At 38.8% G+C, this 18123-nt stretch overlaps 2 protein-coding genes across 2 annotated transcripts; one reads left to right on the plus strand and one right to left on the minus strand.

Annotated features, from left to right (window-relative positions):
- Positions 1-146: 146 nt before the first annotated feature.
- On the minus strand, positions 147-7103 carry psmb10 (proteasome 20S subunit beta 10). Its single transcript, XM_024268540.2, has 8 exons — positions 6836-7103; positions 6643-6736; positions 5049-5146; positions 4692-4832; positions 3182-3297; positions 2890-2948; positions 2253-2404; positions 147-572 (listed from the first exon to the last, which is right to left on the minus strand). The coding sequence occupies exons 1-8, from the start codon at positions 6898-6900 to the stop codon at positions 461-463; spliced, it is 837 nt and encodes a 278-aa protein (XP_024124308.1). The 5' UTR covers positions 6901-7103; the 3' UTR covers positions 147-460.
- A 758-nt stretch (positions 7104-7861) lies between these two features.
- Positions 7862-15296, plus strand: LOC112144184 (histone H3-like centromeric protein A). The gene is made up of 5 exons (XM_024268538.2): positions 7862-8179; positions 8864-9021; positions 10446-10570; positions 13279-13353; positions 14787-15296. Exons 2-5 carry the CDS (start codon positions 8913-8915, stop codon positions 14913-14915), a joined length of 438 nt encoding a protein of 145 aa, XP_024124306.1. The 5' UTR covers positions 7862-8179; positions 8864-8912; the 3' UTR covers positions 14916-15296.
- The last annotated feature ends 2827 nt before the right edge of the window (positions 15297-18123 follow it).

Genomic DNA, 18123 nt, shown 5'->3' on the forward strand with positions numbered 1-18123 from the left:
ATAAATGTGGCAGACGGCAGCCGTGACTTTGATGAGGTTGAATAAAGTGATGAAGGCTGACAGCTCTGGGTTCTGCTCTAGAGCTCTAGAACACAGAAAACCCTGAAACTAACTTCCCCCTCTAATTCTCCATTGATAATATTAAGTACATTTGAACTGATTTGACTTTATTTGAATGTATCCACACAAACATGGTAAAATCACATATTGAAAGCTCATAGCCTCCTAATGGAACTGATAAATAATTTTACTTTGACTGTCCAGTTGGTCCAGCTTTTAACCGAGAGGGAGGAGCCAGATCACAAAAATAAGACAAAACAAAAAGAGGTCAAACATAAATCAGATGTATTGTTTGTAAAGATCCCCAAGGATGAATTTCTTATTGGTAAAAAAAAAGTATGTAATTAAATGTGAGTCACGATTCTTATATGCGTACTTGAACATGTCTAATGATCTCATCTTATTCAGTGTCCATCAGCTGAACAGTTTCGTTGACCACATCCAGACTGAGAGCAGTTTCAGTTTTGGTCAGGACGGGTGTGGTTCCAGGTTTGTACCTGTACTGTCCCTCTCTGAAAAACACAAGAAAATAAACAGCTGTTAGACTGTGAAAACTCTGCAGAGTTTGTATTTAAAACAAGCTTCAGACACACTGAGGAATGGCAAACTTTACACAGAAATGGCACATTGGACAGTGCTGGTCTTTATGTGGGCAATATAAGAGGCATCTGCTGGGGGCGCCGCACCAACACAACTCTGCTGTTTATACTCTGTTGCTGTGATTCAGGGGTCCCCAACCCGGGTCAAGCACCAAAGGGATACATACTTAGATGATGTCTGTTTGCTTATTTTCTGAAGGAAGTTTGATTTTGGAAAACTGCAAGATTCTCTCTTGATCATTATAACTTGACATCTACCGAGGTTTTTTTTATGCTATTCGGAGTTTATGCTCGTATTTAAGCGATGAGCTAGCTTTTTTTAGATAATTTGTTGTCTAATGGGTTTTTTTAAGGCTATCGTAGAGTTTAGCTAGTATTTAAGTGACAAGCTAGCTTTTTTGGATAATTTGGCATTCACTGGGTTTTTTAGGCTAATTTAGAGTTCAGCTTGGGCTGCACGGTGGTGCAGTGGTTAGCGCTCTTGCCTCACAGCGAGAAGGCCCCGGTTCGAATCCCGGCTGGGACCTTTCTGTGTGGAGTTTGCATGTTCTCCCCGTGCATGCGTGGGTTTTCACCGGGGACTCCTGCTTCCTCCCACCGTCCAAAAACATGCTCCATAGGTTCATTGGTGACTCTAAATTGCCCCTAGGTGTGAATGTGAGAGTGAATGTGTGTGTGATTGAGGCCCTGAGACAGACTGGAGACCTGTCCAGGGTGTACCCCGCCTTCACCCATCAGTAGCCGGGATAGGCTCCGGCACCGCCGCGACCCCGAAAGGGAAGAAGCGGCCAAGAAGATAGATGGAGTTCAGCTTCTTTTTTAGCAACATGCTAACTTCTTTGACTAATTTCGTTTACTGAGGAGTTATAGGCTTCTCAGCTAGCTTTTTTGCATAATTTGGCATTTATTGTCTTTTTAGGCTAAACTAGAGTTCAGCTCATATTTTAGCAACATGCTAACTTTTTTGACTAATTTAGTGTACCGAGGAATTATAGGCTTCTTTGGAGTTTAGCTAATATTTAACCAACACACAAAATATTTGTGCAAAATTGGCATGGATTAGGGATTTTTGAGCAATGTTACTACAATTTTTTCCGAAATGTAGGTTAATTTAGGTTAACTTCAGCGCTCTTTCATAGTTCTTTAATTAAATTTTCAGACTAATTTAACACTTTGCAATAGCTTTTGCATTTTCAGTAAATCCCTTCAGCAATTAAAGTAAATTGCATCGCCATTTTCAGCAAAAAGCTTCAGCATCTTCAGCGACTAATTTCAGCAAAAGGCATTCACATAAGTATTATTGCAGCTAATGCAACTTTTCTAGTTCTGCATTGTAAGATGCTTTCTGTCTTCAGTGTTCCTAATTAAAAGCTTATCGACTTTTGAGATTATTCAGAGCTGATTATCCAAAAAAGAGTAAAAAGTCATGGGAGAAGTATGTGCTGTTTTTTGTTTTGGAGGCACTGCAGTTGATCTTTGTCTATAGGGCTCCTCTTTACGCTCTACTGGCACTGCGGTTGGCTTTTAAACCAGAAACCTTCTCCTGTAACCACAGGAAGCTTTCATTCATTCATCGATGAGGTTTGTACCAACCTTTTCCCCTTCTCTGCCGGCTTGTCGTAACCTCGTAAGTACTCTGCTCCAGCTTCAGTGATGATGCACAAATCCACATTGCTGCCCGAACCCAAATCACAGAAGATCCCTGCAGTAATGGCGTCTCTTACGAGCGTCTTTGCTTCGTCCAGCTTAACGGAAAAGAGCACACAGAAACAGCAGCAGAAGTGTTGGTCTGAGATTCCTTTAGAACAGAACCAGTGCTGTTCCAGACCAAATACAACGTGAACAAGATTCAGGAAAATGAAGTGTTTTGACCAAATGAACCTTACAATCTTGAAGGCCTCACACATCCCCAGAAAACAGACACATTGGAGCATCATTCCATGACAGTTGAAGCTGAGGTTACCCTGGTTCCTGAGGGCAGTATGGATTTTCATTTACAGCATGCCTCATGTGCTGCAGCGTTCTGTTGGTTAGACAGCTCCTCTACATCCTGTTGACACTCAGTGGATGTTTGACGGTTCTGATCTTATATTCCGTCTCTTCCGCCATTATTCTTTCTTTCTGTCCATCTGCTTCGAATCACCATTCCCCTTTGTGCCACACTTGTGGTTGAAAATTGTTACAGGAATAAGGAGAAATTAGAAATAAAAGAGCAGAAAAGTAGTCTCACCTCCATGTTTGCTTTGAATCTGTCCTCAAAAACAGAAACGGCAGAAGCAGCTCCGGATCCTGAAACCCAGTTTACAAGCATCTGTTGTTGCAAAAATATATTTCTCTTGTTTTTCTAGCTAATGTCACAAGATCTCACTTTGGAATTTAGAAAGCAGTAGCATCCAGATTGATACTTCTTATCAATGTACTCAATACCACAAACCATCATATGAATGATAATCAGATATCCAACTTTACAGCAAAAACATTACAAATGCTCATCTGCTGTGTTCAGTGTGTTCATCACTTACCCATAGTGAGGAAAGGAAGTTTATCATAGGAACCATGTGGATAAACACTGTACAAGTGACCTCCAGTCACATCGACCCCTCCAACAATTATCGATGAACCCATGTGACCCTGGTATCTAATAAAACAGACAGAAATCTCACATTCTGATTTTTGCAACAATATTCTGTATTATGTAATAATGTTGTCCAATAAAATAATTTTTTATTAAAAATCTTCCTCTCTCCTGAATAACACGTAGTCCTCCTCGCTAAAGAGGACTCCTTACTCTTTCCTGGATGATAGCATGTTTTAGAGGCCACAGGAATACGGTCAGAGGCAGCTGAGAATTAACCAGAGTCTGCTTAAATATTATGTCTCACATGCTTATTTAAAAGCCTTGATTCAACATGTTTCACTGCTCTGCCATCCCTCTGCTTTGGCACGGTAGAGACATGACAGATACCTTGTCAGGAAAACAGTGCGAGAAGCAGTGTGTAAGTGTGTATCACGGTCGAGTTGTTTCAATGAGCCTGCATCCATCCCAACACATTTCAATGAGCTGCTGTGTCTCATCGTTGCTCCATATTTGTCAGTGGCTCATGTTTGCTTCCTTCTACTCTGTTTACATCCCATAATGCCCAGCTACAGTGGTCGTTTGTTCTAGCTGTTCCACTCCGAGCACTGAGCCTATTCAGACTGAGAAAAACTCAGAGCAAACCAAAGCTCAGTCACATAGGAAACGATCCGAGACGACCTCAAAGGTGGGCCAGAGAGCGGTTCCTGGTCCAGAACCAGAGGACGCTTGGATGAATTCAGACTGAAAATTTGTACCAGATTATCTAGGGAAAGAACTCTGGTTCACTTTAGGTGAACCAAAGGTTTGTAGTAAAGTTGAACAAAGTTGTGTCATTCAGCACCAAAAAATTCACTTTTTTAAAATTTGAGTCAGTGAGACCAAAACTTTATATTTAGTGAAAAATATCTCCTTGTTTCAGATGCCGACCTCAAGAGAGAGATCAGGAATATACAGTCCATCAAACTCATTTTGACAGGTGACACTTGACCCTATATACCCTCTATATATAAAAATTATATTAAATTGTTACATCATCTTGAGGGGCGGGGCACCTGTCAAAACAAGTTTGATGGAAAGTATATTCCTTATCTCTCTCTCATTTGATTTAATCTTGTTTCAATCCTAGAAACTCATAGACAGAGGCTGGAAGTTGAATAAACTATCATCTTAATTGTCTTTATTTGTAGTTCATTTAAAGACAACTAAATCTAATGAATACGCTCTCAAAATATTTCCAGTATGTTTTCTTGAACATTTTCTACCTGTGAATAACCCCTCTGTCACTCTTGAATACTTAAAAGTAGCATATTGTTAGGACGTCTGCTTTGATAGGTGTTCATGAACTTGGGAAGAATGGTCTGAATTTCACTCCCATTCCCATCAGATAAAAAAAAAAAACACATTTATTTGGGTGTCCCGCACTCCAGTGTTGTCTGAATACACTTTCTGCTTACCTAAACAGCATCTGTTTCAGTTGTCTTGTTACCATGGCTACCAGGGGGGGTCGACCTGTGTTGAGTGTATGGAGCTCAACATTGGATGCCATCATCTGGGTTGCAATCTCTGCGTCTGCAGCCACACCGGCTCCACAGCAACTAGTACAGTCCATAGATACACCAATTTAATGACCGCCCACACGCTTCTGTCTTTATCTGAACATCTGGATTTTCAACAAAACACAAACATTTGAAAAACTGTAATGGTAAAAAGTGGTCATTAGTAATTAATTATCACTGGCTGAGAGAAGATCACTTGAATAAAATCCAAGCAGGAAATATAAATGTATATCCTCAAGAGCTGACAGTACTCACTAGATTTTTGGAGCAATGTAGTGAATTTTCATGCAGTTTTTGTCAGCCACAACCATATCGTCTGTAGCTCTAGTGTCAGCGCCCAGGATCACCCCATCCTAACAGAAAAGACAAGACACAGTGATTCAAATGGCCTCAAATAAGCTAAATGAAATAAGTCATGGATTCTGCTGATCCAGACATGTCGACCGTCAGAGTCAGCAGCTCCTGATAATGGCTGTCTAACCAAAACTACCTAAAGAAAACAAATAAACAAAGCCTGAAAACTAAGACTACCAAGATCAAAGAAGGGAAAAAGAACAAAATAAATAAATGAAAGAAAAATAAAACAGCATTTTTTAAAGTAAGGATTACTTAATTAGCATTAATTAAATTTAGATGAGGTAAATGTATAAACTGATGTCTGAGGTTCACATAGATGATAAACTATGTAGGTTTTTACATCCTGTTGACCTGAAGACGTCTTGTTTGATCAACTCTACCTCCAGAATGAACAGATTTGATATGCAAAGAAAAACTTTGGTAAAAACTTTGATATTTTATGAGTTAAAGCACATTTGTCTTGTGCTGTGCAACATGAGTTACTAGCTGTTCAGAGCTGCACTGAGATGATCCTGTTTAGCAAAGAGCATCTTCTATTTTGAAAATAAGTTAAAAAAGAAAGAAATCCCATTTTGAGAGATGCTAGGTTCTTTTAAATATTTGCTGTTGTTTGTGCCAAAAAATAGACATAATTCATATTTATTATAAAAAACAGAATGTTATGAATGCAAATCCATATTTCTTAAAGACTAAAGTAAGACTGTGTGGCTTCTTCTAGGTTTTGATCAGTAGAAAACGAGTCCAAACGGCTCTTTTACTGTGAAAGGTGGCAGACCTCTGCCATGGACCAGACTACGGCTGCCACAAATGGTTAATTTAATAGTCGACTAATCAACGATTACTTTTTCCAATTAGTCGACTAATTGGTTCATGCACAAAGTGATGTAAAACACACATCTTAGCCATCTTTAGCTTTAAACTAAAAATAGAGACAATGAAGATGACAGTTAATTAGACCTTTAATGAATCGTACAGACTCTGTCCTTTATTAGTTTCTGGGATTAAACAATATTTAATCTAATGAGATCAGCATCTGAAACAAGGAACTATTTTTCACTAAAGATAAAGTTTTGGTCTCACCGACTCAAATATATAAAAAGTACATTTTCTGGTGCTATTAACTTTACTACACTCTGACTCCTTATAATATAAAGTAACGACTAATTGACTATTAAATTAGTTATCGACTATTTTAATAGGTGATTAGTCGTCGATTAGTTGACCCATCGTGACAGCTATCGTGCAGACTGAAGGCTGCAGGCCTGGAATTGAACCATCAACTCTCAGAGGGCACAAATACCTGGTTCTGCTTCATAAGCTGCTTCTGACACAAAACAGAAGCAAAAGTCTCTTCTAGTTTTTATTGACTTCGTTTTTTCTTTTGGGTCTTAAAAGAAAACTGCTCAATGCTAACCAAATGCTCACACAGCTTAGTCTCAAATGTAACCTAAAGTGTCTTTTTAAGAGAGTTTGAGAGGACTTCTTGTAGCACCTTGAACACGATTCCAGCGATGGTCGTCCCGGTCTTTCTGGCATGAGGAGCTTTGTAGCTGACCTTGGACAAACTGGACTCCAACACCGCATTCCTGAAAAAACGTGAGGAAGGATAAGCCAGACAGAGAGAGCCAGTCTCACATGAAAGTACATTCATTTCACACAGCTTCAGTCTTCATCAACATCTTTACCTCCGGCTGTTTTCAAAGCAGAAACCTGCAGTTTTTTCCTGGTGGGGATTTAAACTGTGAAGCATTTTAGGTTCAGTCTTGACCTGAATTTAAGGAAAAGATCCGTTTTGCTTTGTCAGAGCGGCTGTTCTCTTCAGCAGTTTGTACTTTTACTTTCACTTCTTTAGCTTCAGCCAGGCCTTCCTGCTTCCTGCTCAGAGGCTGCACACTGTAAAAAAAAAATCTCTTCTGCAGCCAAACACATCCACTTTTTTCTTTGGAAAAAGTTTAAACTGAAGTATGAGCCTTAAAGGATCACGGGACTTGGGGCAAAATATTTGTTGGTTTAGTGCCATTTACCATTGCAAAAAACAAATAAAAGGAGACAGTAGAGTCTGTTTTCCAGACCGGAGGGACAGCTATCATTTCTTCATTTTGAAGTGTCTTTAAAAACAGTAAAGTGAAAACCCACAGATCACTAAGCATGAAAGTGTAAGCAACACTGAACCTGTGCTCTCTGAATAGACAAACGAAGAGCTTCTTTGTATCTGCTGAGCTTTTAAAAAAAAAATCAATGAATACATGGAAGCCTCAAAGACAACATTAATCCAGCAGATTCCTAAAAGAAGAAATCCTTTATTCAATACAATATAACAACGTTCAAGATGCTTCTTCTGGTTTTCTTTATTATTATTATTATTATTATTTTTTTTCTAATATTTTACTCAAACAATAAAGTTTATTGAGTCCATAAAAATCATATAGCGCGGGACTATATAGTGCCCTGGATTTTAAAGGCAGTTCGGAAACGCCGGATATGACGTCACCAATTTCACCAGGTGAAAATCGAATAAATAAGAATATTTCATTATATATTTTATTTATGACTCTACTGTGTTCTGGTGATGAAAACGTGGATTGTTTATTTAAAACTTACATTTAAACACGTTTTTTTGTTCAAAATTTTCTGACCGCAATGCATTGTGGTCTATATTAGCTGATCTAGTGAACAACGATGCACGCTAGTTTTTTGTAAAGACTTCTGGGAGATTTCTAGTGCACTCGATTTTGGAATTAGACTCGGACAGCACTAGAAAATGGGGAAGGTACATTTTTAGTGCACTATGTAGTGAGCAGGATCCGTGTAGAGTCTGTCCATGCTCCGGGTCCCGCCCCCTAAACTTTGATTGGTTGATGAAGTGAAGCTCCAAGTTTGAATTTCAAGCTGTTGCCATCCGCCGAAAGACCGCAGGAGATGACGGATTTCAGGCTGTAAATCCGACTCTGACGCTGTGGAATCTTGTCGTGAGGAAGACTGGTTCGTTCTGGAAGTTCTGCTGGTTGATCCGGGTCGGAAGAAAGACGGTCAGTGAAGGAGGCGTGTCGTTTTTCCCGAGACGGGAATTTGAAATGGATCCAGGAAAGTTCTTTATTTCAAACGCATGTTAGACGCGGGTTCTCTTACCTGTACCGTAACCTTTAGAAGAAAAAGACAGAAGGAGCCCGTTTGTTCTGTGAGATGGTCATCAGGGGATCAGCCGGGGGAGATCAGAACATCCTCGACCCAGAGGTTCTGATAGAATAGTCGACTTCTGCAGAGGTTCTGATAGAGGAGTCAGATTCTGCAGAGGTTCGGATTAAACAGTCAGGTTCTGCAGAGGTTCTGATATAACTGTTAGGTTCTGCAGAGATTCTGATTGAAAAAGTCAGGTTCTGGTGAGGTTCTGATAGAATAGGTTGTGATAAAATTGTTAGGTTCTGCAGAGGTTCTGATAGAACCATCAGGTTTAAATGAACCCAGACCACTGAAGGTAGTCTGGGATTTAAACAATCCTTAATGGTCCAGCACCAGTTTACATGATCTCTCTGGACCGTGAAGCGTCCTGGAAGATGACCATCAGCTCTTCTTACTGCTGAGTTTCATCCTGAATGCAAATACACAGTCAAGAATCTGACTGGACTAGAGTGATCCACGGTTCTGTGTTTTACATCCAGTGTGGTGAATTCTGCTCTAAATCACTGAACTTTTGCTCTTCTTTTTCCATCAAGACACTATGACAGCTGAAGTGTAGATGTTAAAGACCAGTGCATTGGAACCATGGCCCCCCCTTCCTCCAGTCGCCGCCGGAAAGACCAGCTACCACGCCGACGCCCCCCTTCAGCTCAACTCCAAAGTCCAGTATCGACGAGACAAACTAGAGCTGCAAGTAAGTATCGGAGCTGTTTGGGTTCCAGTTCATTCTTTAAACACATTTTTTTGTTCAAAATTGTTCGACCACAATGCATTGTGGTCTATATTTGCTATTGTAGTGAATATCGATACACGCTAGTTTTTAACAAAAGACTTCTGGGAGATTTCTAGTGCACTTGATTTTGGAGTGGTAGATTCGGACAGCACTAGAAAATGGTGAACGCACTATAGAGTGATTAGGGAAGGAATTCAGACGTAGCCTCAGGCTCTGCAGAGTGGCAGAAACTAAGAAATTCACCTCTGAGTTGTGAGTTTGACTGATTTCTAGTGCTGCCACAAACCATTATTTTAGTAGTTGACTAATCCCCGATTCTTTTATCAGATTCATGTGCAAACTGAATGTAAAGTAAACATCTTAACCATCATTAGCTTTAAACTGACTAAAAACTAGATATGTAGCATCACCTGTGATAATGCTAGTGTGAATGCTGGAAGCTGAATTTAGCCACGGAACAAGCTAGTGCTGATAGCTGAAGATGCTGAAAGTGATAGCTGAAATCACTGAAGCTACTAGCTGAATTTGCTGAAGCTAATTGCTGAAAACGCTGAGGCTGATAGCCAGCTAAAATATTAGTTACATGCCCAATTAGTCTAAAAAACTGAAAAAAGCCTAAATTATCCAGATCTGCTAGCATGCAGGTGAAATGTTAGCTTTACTCCAAATTAGCCTAAAAAAATCATAAATCAGCCAAAGTATTTAGCATGCAGCTGAACTATTAGCCTAAAAAATCTTAATAAATGTCAAAATAGTCCTAAAAGCTAGCGGGGAACTGTGTAAACAAAGGCATGCTGGGATATCACGGTAGGGTTATTTCCACAACAGCCCCACCTACAGAACTCCTAATGGAATCCTGCTTTTCCACAGAACCAAGTCCTAAAAAACATCACAGACATTTTTTTGTTTCTGCTAAAAACTGCATAACTATAATTAAAAGACCACTGGGAAGGATTTTTACAACAATACAGTAATCGTAATTGTCAACAATTGTAATTTTTACAAAAATAGTTGGACTGGGAATTTAAATGGGGAATGGTTCATGTTTGGCCAGAAAAATAAAGTAAAATGTCCAAAACTTTTTGTTACTATAAAACAAACGTAATAATTTTCAGCTTCAAATGTTAAAATTTTTTAAGTTTCAAAACTCAAAATTAAAATTTCAAAACTTTTTTTTTTCCACTTTCAACTCTTTGTTTTTTTTTTTTCATCTGAAAATGTCATTAATTTGCCAAAATACTCTTTTAGTCCATCAAGGGTGTATAGCACATGTGTTTGACACCCCTGATGTATAGTATAGAAACATAGTTTAGTTATCAAAAAAGAAAACTTATATTTTTAGTTTTTTCTTGACTCGAATGTACCCCTAATGATTCTGTTCAAAGCAAAGTCGTCTGCTTCACCCACTAAGACGAGAAGGTTCAGACCAGGAACCAGGGCTCTAATGGAGATCCGAAAGTACCAGAAAACTACAGATCTTCTGATCAGCAAGCGACCTTTCTCTCGAGTGGTGAGTGGTTTCTTCACTCCTCTCTTCTTTGTGAAGACATTGGGCTCATGCTGACTTTTATGCCTTCAGTTGTTTTTAAAAAGCATTCAGGGTGAAATGTACATGTAAATGCAGAACTCTTTAATCGTCTCAGGGAAATGTAGTTTCTAAAGCGCTCCAGTCTGTAATGCTCTCAGCTGTTCTGGTGATGCTTCCAAAGCTGTGAAGGAACTACCTGAAAGCTCCTCTCTCTATGATGAGGAGTGTATCTTTGACGGGTTGAGCTTATTAGAGCAGAGGCTCTTTTAGATACAAATCACATTGTTTGATTCTTAAGGTGGAGTGATTCCTTTTAGCAATAATTCAATTCATATCATGGTTTGTGGTTGTTGATACAATTCATAGTTGATATTGGTTTCTGTTGAATCATCCAATTCACTGACCTAAATGGATCTAGGACAACTTTATCCAAAACTTCAACCATTGTCACTCAGAGTAATACAGTGGGGCAAAAAAGTATTCAGTCATCCTCCAATTTTGCAAGTTATCCCACTAAAAACACAAGAGAGGTCTGTGATTATCATCATAGGTATACCTCAACGAGACAAAATGAGAACACAAAAATCCAGAAAATAACATGTTCTGATTTTTTAATCATTTATTGCATATTGTTATATTAGTGTTTGATCACCTACAAACAAGCAGGAATTCCTGTAACTTCTTGTGTAAAAGGATCCTCTGTCCTCCACTCCTTTTTATCTATATGAAAGACACAACCTCCGACAGTCACACTCCAAACTCCACCAAAGAGCTGTCTAAGGACACCAGAAACAAAACTGTTGTCCTGCACCAGGCTGGAAGACTCTGCAATCGGTAACCAGCTTGATGTCAAGAAATCAATAATTGTTAGGAAATGGAAGACATACAAGACCACTGAGAATCTCCATCAATCTGGGGCACTCCGCAAGATCTGACCGTGGGGTCAAGATGATCACAAGAATGTTGAGTAAAATTCCCAGAACCCCACGGGGGGACCTAGAGAATGACCTGCAGAGAGCTGGCACCAAAGTAACCTGGACTACCATCAGTAACACACTACGCCGCTATGCAGGGACTCAAACCCTGCAGAGACAGACGTGTCCCCCCGCTAAAGCCAGAACATGTGCAGGCCGTCTAAAGTTCTCTAGAGAGATCTGGATGATCCAGAAGAGGATTGGAGAATGTCCTATGGTCAGATGAAACCAAAACAGAACTTTTTGTTCAGATTTAGAGTGACAACCTCCTTCCATCAGCAAGGATTGAAGATGAAACGTCTCTGGGTCTATCACCATGACAACCATCCTAAACACACTGCCCAGGTAATGAAGGAGCGGCTTCATAAGAAGCATTTCAAGCTCCTGATGTGGTCTAGACAGGCTCAGGATCTCAACTCCATAGAAAATCTACCGACAGCCCCAAAACATCACTGCTCTAGAGGAGATCTACAGGAGGAATGGACCAAAACATCACTGCTCTAGAGGAGATCTGATGGAGGAATGGACCAAAACATCTCTGCTCTAGAGGAGATCTGATGGAGGAACGGACCAAAACATCACTGCTCTAGAGGAGATCTACATGGACGAATGGACCAAAACATCACTGCTCTAGAGGAGATCTGCATGGAGAAATGGAACAAAACATCACTGCTCTAGAGGAGATCTGATTGGAGGAATGGACCAAAACATCACAGCTCTAGAGGAGATCTGATTGGAGGAATGGACCAAAACATCACGGCTCTAGAGGAGATCTGATGGAGGAATGGACCAAAATACCAGCAACAGTTTGAGAAATCCTGTGAAGACTTGCAGAAAGTGGGTGACTGCTGTCATTACCAACAAAGGGTATAGAACAAAGTACTGAAGAAATACTTATTTTCACCATAATCTACAAAAAAATCTTTAAAAATCAGACAATGTAATTTTCTGAATATTTTTCTCATTTTGTGTCTCATAGTTGACATATAACTACGATGATGATTACAGACCTCCCATCCAGCAGAGCAGCCCCCATGCTAATTCCAGCACTCGTCCAGGCTCATAAAGAGAGCATCTGAATGATGAATGTCATTTAGTCCTGTCAGAATGAAATACTCCTCATCCTCCGGTCTGGTCCGGTGTTTTGAGCGTTTCCATTGTTAAATGAAGTCATTAAACAGGACCTCTTGAGGCCCCATCGGTTGTTGAAAAATAGAACAGAACGGTTGGGGCGGAGCCACCCACTGATTGGCAGGAAGTGACGACATTGGAAAGCGTCGATATAGTGCTCATTTAAGCTAACGCTAGTAAGCTGTGTGAAGGAACTGCAAACGTTCCTCTACCATCCTTTGGCGACGGTGGGATACAGGAGGCAGCATTCTAGCGGTCTACACCACGCATGCACCGTGAAACCAAACCGCTCAGGGAAAGTGAGGCTGAGTGGAAACACTCACCAGAGTTACCTGATCCATACCGTACCACTCCCTACTGGACCGTCGGACCGGACTGCTCAATGGAAACGAGGGTTTTGGTATAATCTCCACTCGCCAGGTTTGGCTGGAGCTGTTTTAATGATCCACATTAAGGAAAGAATGAATGGGGCCATATATGGTTACATTTGGACAGAAACCTTCCATTAGTGAGAGCACTGAGGAGGAAACATGGCTGAAATTTGACTGTTTAATGTTTGGTACATTTTCTTTTTCTTTGGTTCAGGTTCGTGAGATTTGCATGCAATTTTCCAAAGAAGATCTGCGATGGCAAGTTTTCGCTCTGATGGCCCTGCAGGAGGTACGAAGGTTTTTACATTTCTTGCTGTGTCCCATGAGAGTGGCCTGAAATCCATTTAGATTGGTGTAAAGCACATGTGTCAAAGTCAAGGCCCGGGGGCCGGATCCGGCCCTCCAGATCATTATATTTTATTGTTATTTATGGCTTGATGTTTTCTTGCACTCATTTCTAACTTGTATAATTTTATGGAGAGTAAAATATGGAAAGTTATTTAAGGTTTAAGTTGATTTATTCCGGAATAATATTCCTGCCTTTTTATTATTCTTAATTATGTTAAAAGTTACAGTTTTAAAGTTTTGAAAAATTGGCATTCTGATAGCTTTTTGTAGTATTTTGGCATTTACTAAGATGTTTTTAGGTTTTTTTGGACTTTAGCTAATATTTCTGCTACATGCTAGCTGTTTTGGGTAATTTAGGCTATTTTGTTTTTTAGGTTGTTTAGAAGTATAGGTGAAGTTTTCCAGATTCCTTGTATTTTTTCAAAATAATAAATTAAATATGTGTACAAACAACCCAGTAAATAAGAATGAATGTGAAATCCATTCACATTCTAGTTAAAATTTTTCTTAGGCTGTTTTGGAGTTAGGCTAATATTTACACGCTAGCTGTCCTGGCTAATTTACACTTTTTTCAATTTTTTAGTATATTTTGTAGTTTAGCTATGTTGTCTGCTACACATGAGCTATTTTGGCTAACCTACATTTTTTTGGTTCTAATTTGGCATTTAGCTAATATTTTAGCTGGCCATCAGCTTCAGCGTTTTTAGCTATCATTTTCAGCCAATTCAGCCTACAGGATTCACAATAGCATTATTGCAGATAATGCTATATATTTAGTTCATAATTATGTTAAAAAGTTATGGTTTTAAAAATTGGTATTCTGTTAGCTTTTTGGACTACTTTGGCATTTACTACGATTTTTAGGTTATTTAGAAGTTTAGCAAATATTTCAGCTAAATCTTCACTGTTTTGGTTAGTTTAGGCTTTTATTTTTTTACAGGGTTTTTTATGTTTTGGAGTTAGGCTAATATTTACACACTAGATGGGCCTTTTTTCAGTTATTAAGGATATTTTTTAGTTTTGCCATTTTTTCAGCCACATGCTAGCTGTTGTTGCTAAGCTACGTTTTTTGTTTTAGTTTTTTAAGCTAATTTGGCATTTAGCTAATATTTTAGCTGGCTATCAGCTTCAGCGATTTCAGCTATCAGCTTCAGTGTTTTTAGCAATGAGTTTCAGCATCTTCAGCAATTCAGCTTTTTTTTAAGGCTAATTTGGCATTTATTTAATATTTTAGCTGTCTTTATCTGCTTCAAAATTTTTAGCTATCATTTTCAGCAAGTTCAGCCCTTCTGTCTGTCAGTCACTGTGAGAGCGGGACGTTTCCGACGAGTCACTCTGTCGTTAATCATCCCCTTGTTTTCCTGGTGCTGTCAGGCTGCCGAGGCGTTCCTCGTCCTGCTTTTTTCAGATGCCAACCTGTGTGCCATCCATGCGAAAAGAGTGACGCTGTTCCCACGAGACATTCAGCTGGCCAGGAGGATCCGGGGGGTGGACAGCCTCTGAAAACCCCCAGATAGATGCTCTAAGACTCCCCCAACACAAACGTCTCTCCACATTCCTGTCACGGCACTCGGTTGTGTTAACAGTGTCTGAGGCTTTTATACCAGTTTTATAACAAATGTTTAGATTGTAACTTTTTTATTTCTGGGTTTATTCTCTTTTTATTCTCAGTTTGAATTTAAAAATAAATCAAACAAAGTAGTTGTGTTTGTACTGAATAGATATATGATTCTTTTTCAAGTGATATGTTTGATCTGTCCTTTTAAATCTGTGTATTTTTCACTGCTATAAAATAAATCAACTGAAAGCTAAATGTATATTAATGTAAATTGGGTTTTTTTCCCCAAGTTTTCCTGAAGTGACAAATAAAAAGCTTTGCATTCATTGGTTGTGTCATTGGGTTTTAAGCAAACATTCCAGCACACCTTTGAGTTTCACCTGCTTGGTTTAGGGGGCGCCACAGCCATCAGTGGCTCCTTTTGGATGTGGATGCACTCATGTGATCCCGAACATGAAAGGCTGGATCAGGGATTAGTCCGTAGAAGAGCCGTTTGGGCTCGTTTTCTACTGATCTAAACCTAGAAGGAGCCGTATAGTCTTACTTTAGTCTTTAAGATATTTGGATTTGCATTCGTGAGCTTCTTTTTTAAATAACAAATATGAATTATGTCTATTTTTTGGCACGAATAAAAGCACAAATATAAAAAGAACCTAGCATCTCTCAAAATGTGACTTTTTTTTTATCAACTTATTTTCAAAATAAAAGATGCTCTGAGCCAAACAGGATCATCTCAGTGCAGCTAGGTGTGTGCAGCACTAAATAATGTACTTTTAACCCATAAAAGATCAAGCTTTTTACCAAAGTTTTGCTTTGCATATAAAATCTATATAAACCAGTGACGCTTAAAAACTAAATCTTTGACATACTGTATCTTTTCAACCGTTACCATGATAATTCCAGTCGATTCTGAAGGATAAAAGGGTCTCGCCGCTTTTATCCTTCAGAATCGACTGGAATCATCATGGTAACGGTTGAAAACTTACAGCAAATCAAAGAACATAAACACTGGAGCTCCGGTGTTAAAGGGTTAATTGAAGGCTAGCTCTTGGAAACTTGCATTTTAAGTGACGTCTGTAGAAATGAGTTCAAAACTCATGTTCTCCCATCACTGCGCACATTTTTAAGACACTTTCAGCTCTACTTACAAACACGTCCATTGAACAAGTTGAAATTTGAATTATTTGCGCTGAAGTTCCCTTTTCTCAGCTTCAGAATCCACTGGAATTGTGTTGAGTAAACAAACATTGTGTTTCTGCACTTTCAATGAACTTTTACCATGGTGCAGGTGAATACTTGATTCTGATTGGCTGCTGGGTGTGGATGCACAATATATGCCTATGATGTACACACCAAAAAAAGTAAAAAACATTGGTCACACGGCCCATCTCACTGCACTGGGTTCTTCAAAACGATGTTTTCCTTCATCTTCTGGACAAAAACAAGCTGTAAGACGTGAACTTTCTCTCTGAACTGATGCTTTATGCAACCTATCGTGATGATCAGCATTCATATGTTTTCCTTTGTCACTGCAGTCGAGGCTCAGTGACGTGTTGTCGTGTTACCGTGACAACACACCAAACCATGGATCAAATAATCTCCTTTTTGTGAAAAAGTGATCTAAACTGAAAAAACAGCAAGAATGTGACCATGGTGTAAGTGGGATAACGCTGAAGCCCCCGTCTGAGGCAAAGCAGAAGATTGTTGCTTTACGAGGTGTAATTATTTTGTGTTACTAAATATCATTGCATGCGTTAACACAAAAACGTTGACAGCCTCAATAAAAAATACACCCAGGTAAATAATATCAGCAGAAAGGGACGAGCAATCTATAGACATGAATGGATTCTTTCCAAAAAGCTTCATTAAATTGTCAACTCCAAAAAGAAATGAGGGTTTGACTACATTGGTCCACGAAGTATCACCTAGTGGATAATCAGGTCAGGTGCAAACTGGATGTAAAACAAACATTCCTTAACCATGATTAGCTTTAAACTAACTAAAAATAAAGACGATATAAGATGATAGTTTATTAAACTTTTAATGAATCCTGCAGCCTCTGTCCTTCATTAGTTTCTGGCATTAAAACAAGATTAAATATAAATGAGGTCGGCGTCTGAAACAGGAACTATTTTTCACTAAAGAAGTTTTGGTCTCACTTACTCTAATATAAAAAAGTACATTTTTTGGTGCTGAACGTTCACAACTTTGTTCAACTTTACTACACTCTGACTCCATATAATATGAAGTAATGAATAATCCACTATTAAATTAGTCATCGGTCTATTTTAATAGTTGATTAGTGGTCAATTAGTTGAATAATCAACTATTAAATTAGTTGTCGATTACTTGACTACTCGACTATTAGTCGTCGATTAATCCTGCCAGCTCTAGTTTCCAGTTTTTCAAGTTGCACCAGCTGTGTTTTCGTCAAACTTTCAACAGAATTGAATGTCTGCTCTTTTCTACTTCCTATGTTTTGGTCTGCTAACCATGTATTCCAGAGACACTTTATTTGAAGGTTCCTGATTTCGTAAGAAATGCAAAGTCTTGTGTGAATCTTAACTTTGAATATTTGATGTTTAACATTCTGGTGGAGTTTATTCTTCAGGCTAAAACATCGTCATTTTTATTCAGAGCCAACAATAAAAACAGAAGCAAAAAGTATTTCTGATTTCATTTGATTTATTCATTTTGATAAAGATATACAAAGTACTAGTAATACGTGTTAAAATGTTAGAAAAGCATTTGTGTCACTGTTAAAACACTATATATAATGTCATGATGCTGCAGCCAGCCAGGTGGATCCAACCACAAGCCCAGCAGAAGCCGAGCGCTTCAGGACTTTCCCCCAAAATGCATCAAAAGGTTTAAATAGAAAGAAATAAAGAGCATCTGCATAACAAAAGGGAAACAAGTTGAACAAATGAGAACATGCAAATTAACTTATAACCAAAAACAAAGGAGAAAAAACCTAAAATATATTTTCTTTGTATTATAATTATTTGACTCCCTTACATGGAGTTTATTTACAGGTTAATTGCTATTTATGGCTAAGAAAAGACACTCCACAAGCAGGTCATGTAATATCTCTAAATATCCTCATCCTGAAATCAAAAAGAACTTTGGCAAAAAGAAGAAATCTCCAGAGAT

The sequence above is a fragment of the Oryzias melastigma genome, linkage group LG12, assembly GCF_002922805.2.
Source record: "Oryzias melastigma strain HK-1 linkage group LG12, ASM292280v2, whole genome shotgun sequence".
Lineage (NCBI taxonomy): Eukaryota > Metazoa > Chordata > Actinopteri > Beloniformes > Adrianichthyidae > Oryzias > Oryzias melastigma.

Excerpts from the sequence above, each read along its gene's own strand:
- psmb10 (XM_024268540.2), bottom strand. The coding sequence starts at position 6,900 with ATGCTTCACAGTTTAAATCCCCACCAGGAAAAAACTGCAGGTTTCTGC. Across the intron at positions 2,405-2,889 it reads GATTCAAAGCAAACATGGAG|CTGGACGAAGCAAAGACGCT; the intron begins GTGAGACTACTT and ends TTTTCCGTTAAG. Across the intron at positions 573-2,252 it reads CCGGCAGAGAAGGGGAAAAG|AGAGGGACAGTACAGGTACA; the intron begins GTTGGTACAAAC and ends TGTGTTTTTCAG.
- LOC112144184 (XM_024268538.2), top strand. The coding sequence starts at position 8,913 with ATGGCCCCCCCTTCCTCCAGTCGCCGCCGGAAAGACCAGCTACCACGC. Across the intron at positions 9,022-10,445 it reads GAGACAAACTAGAGCTGCAA|CAAAGTCGTCTGCTTCACCC; the intron begins GTAAGTATCGGA and ends TTCTGTTCAAAG. Across the intron at positions 13,354-14,786 it reads CTCTGATGGCCCTGCAGGAG|GCTGCCGAGGCGTTCCTCGT; the intron begins GTACGAAGGTTT and ends TGGTGCTGTCAG.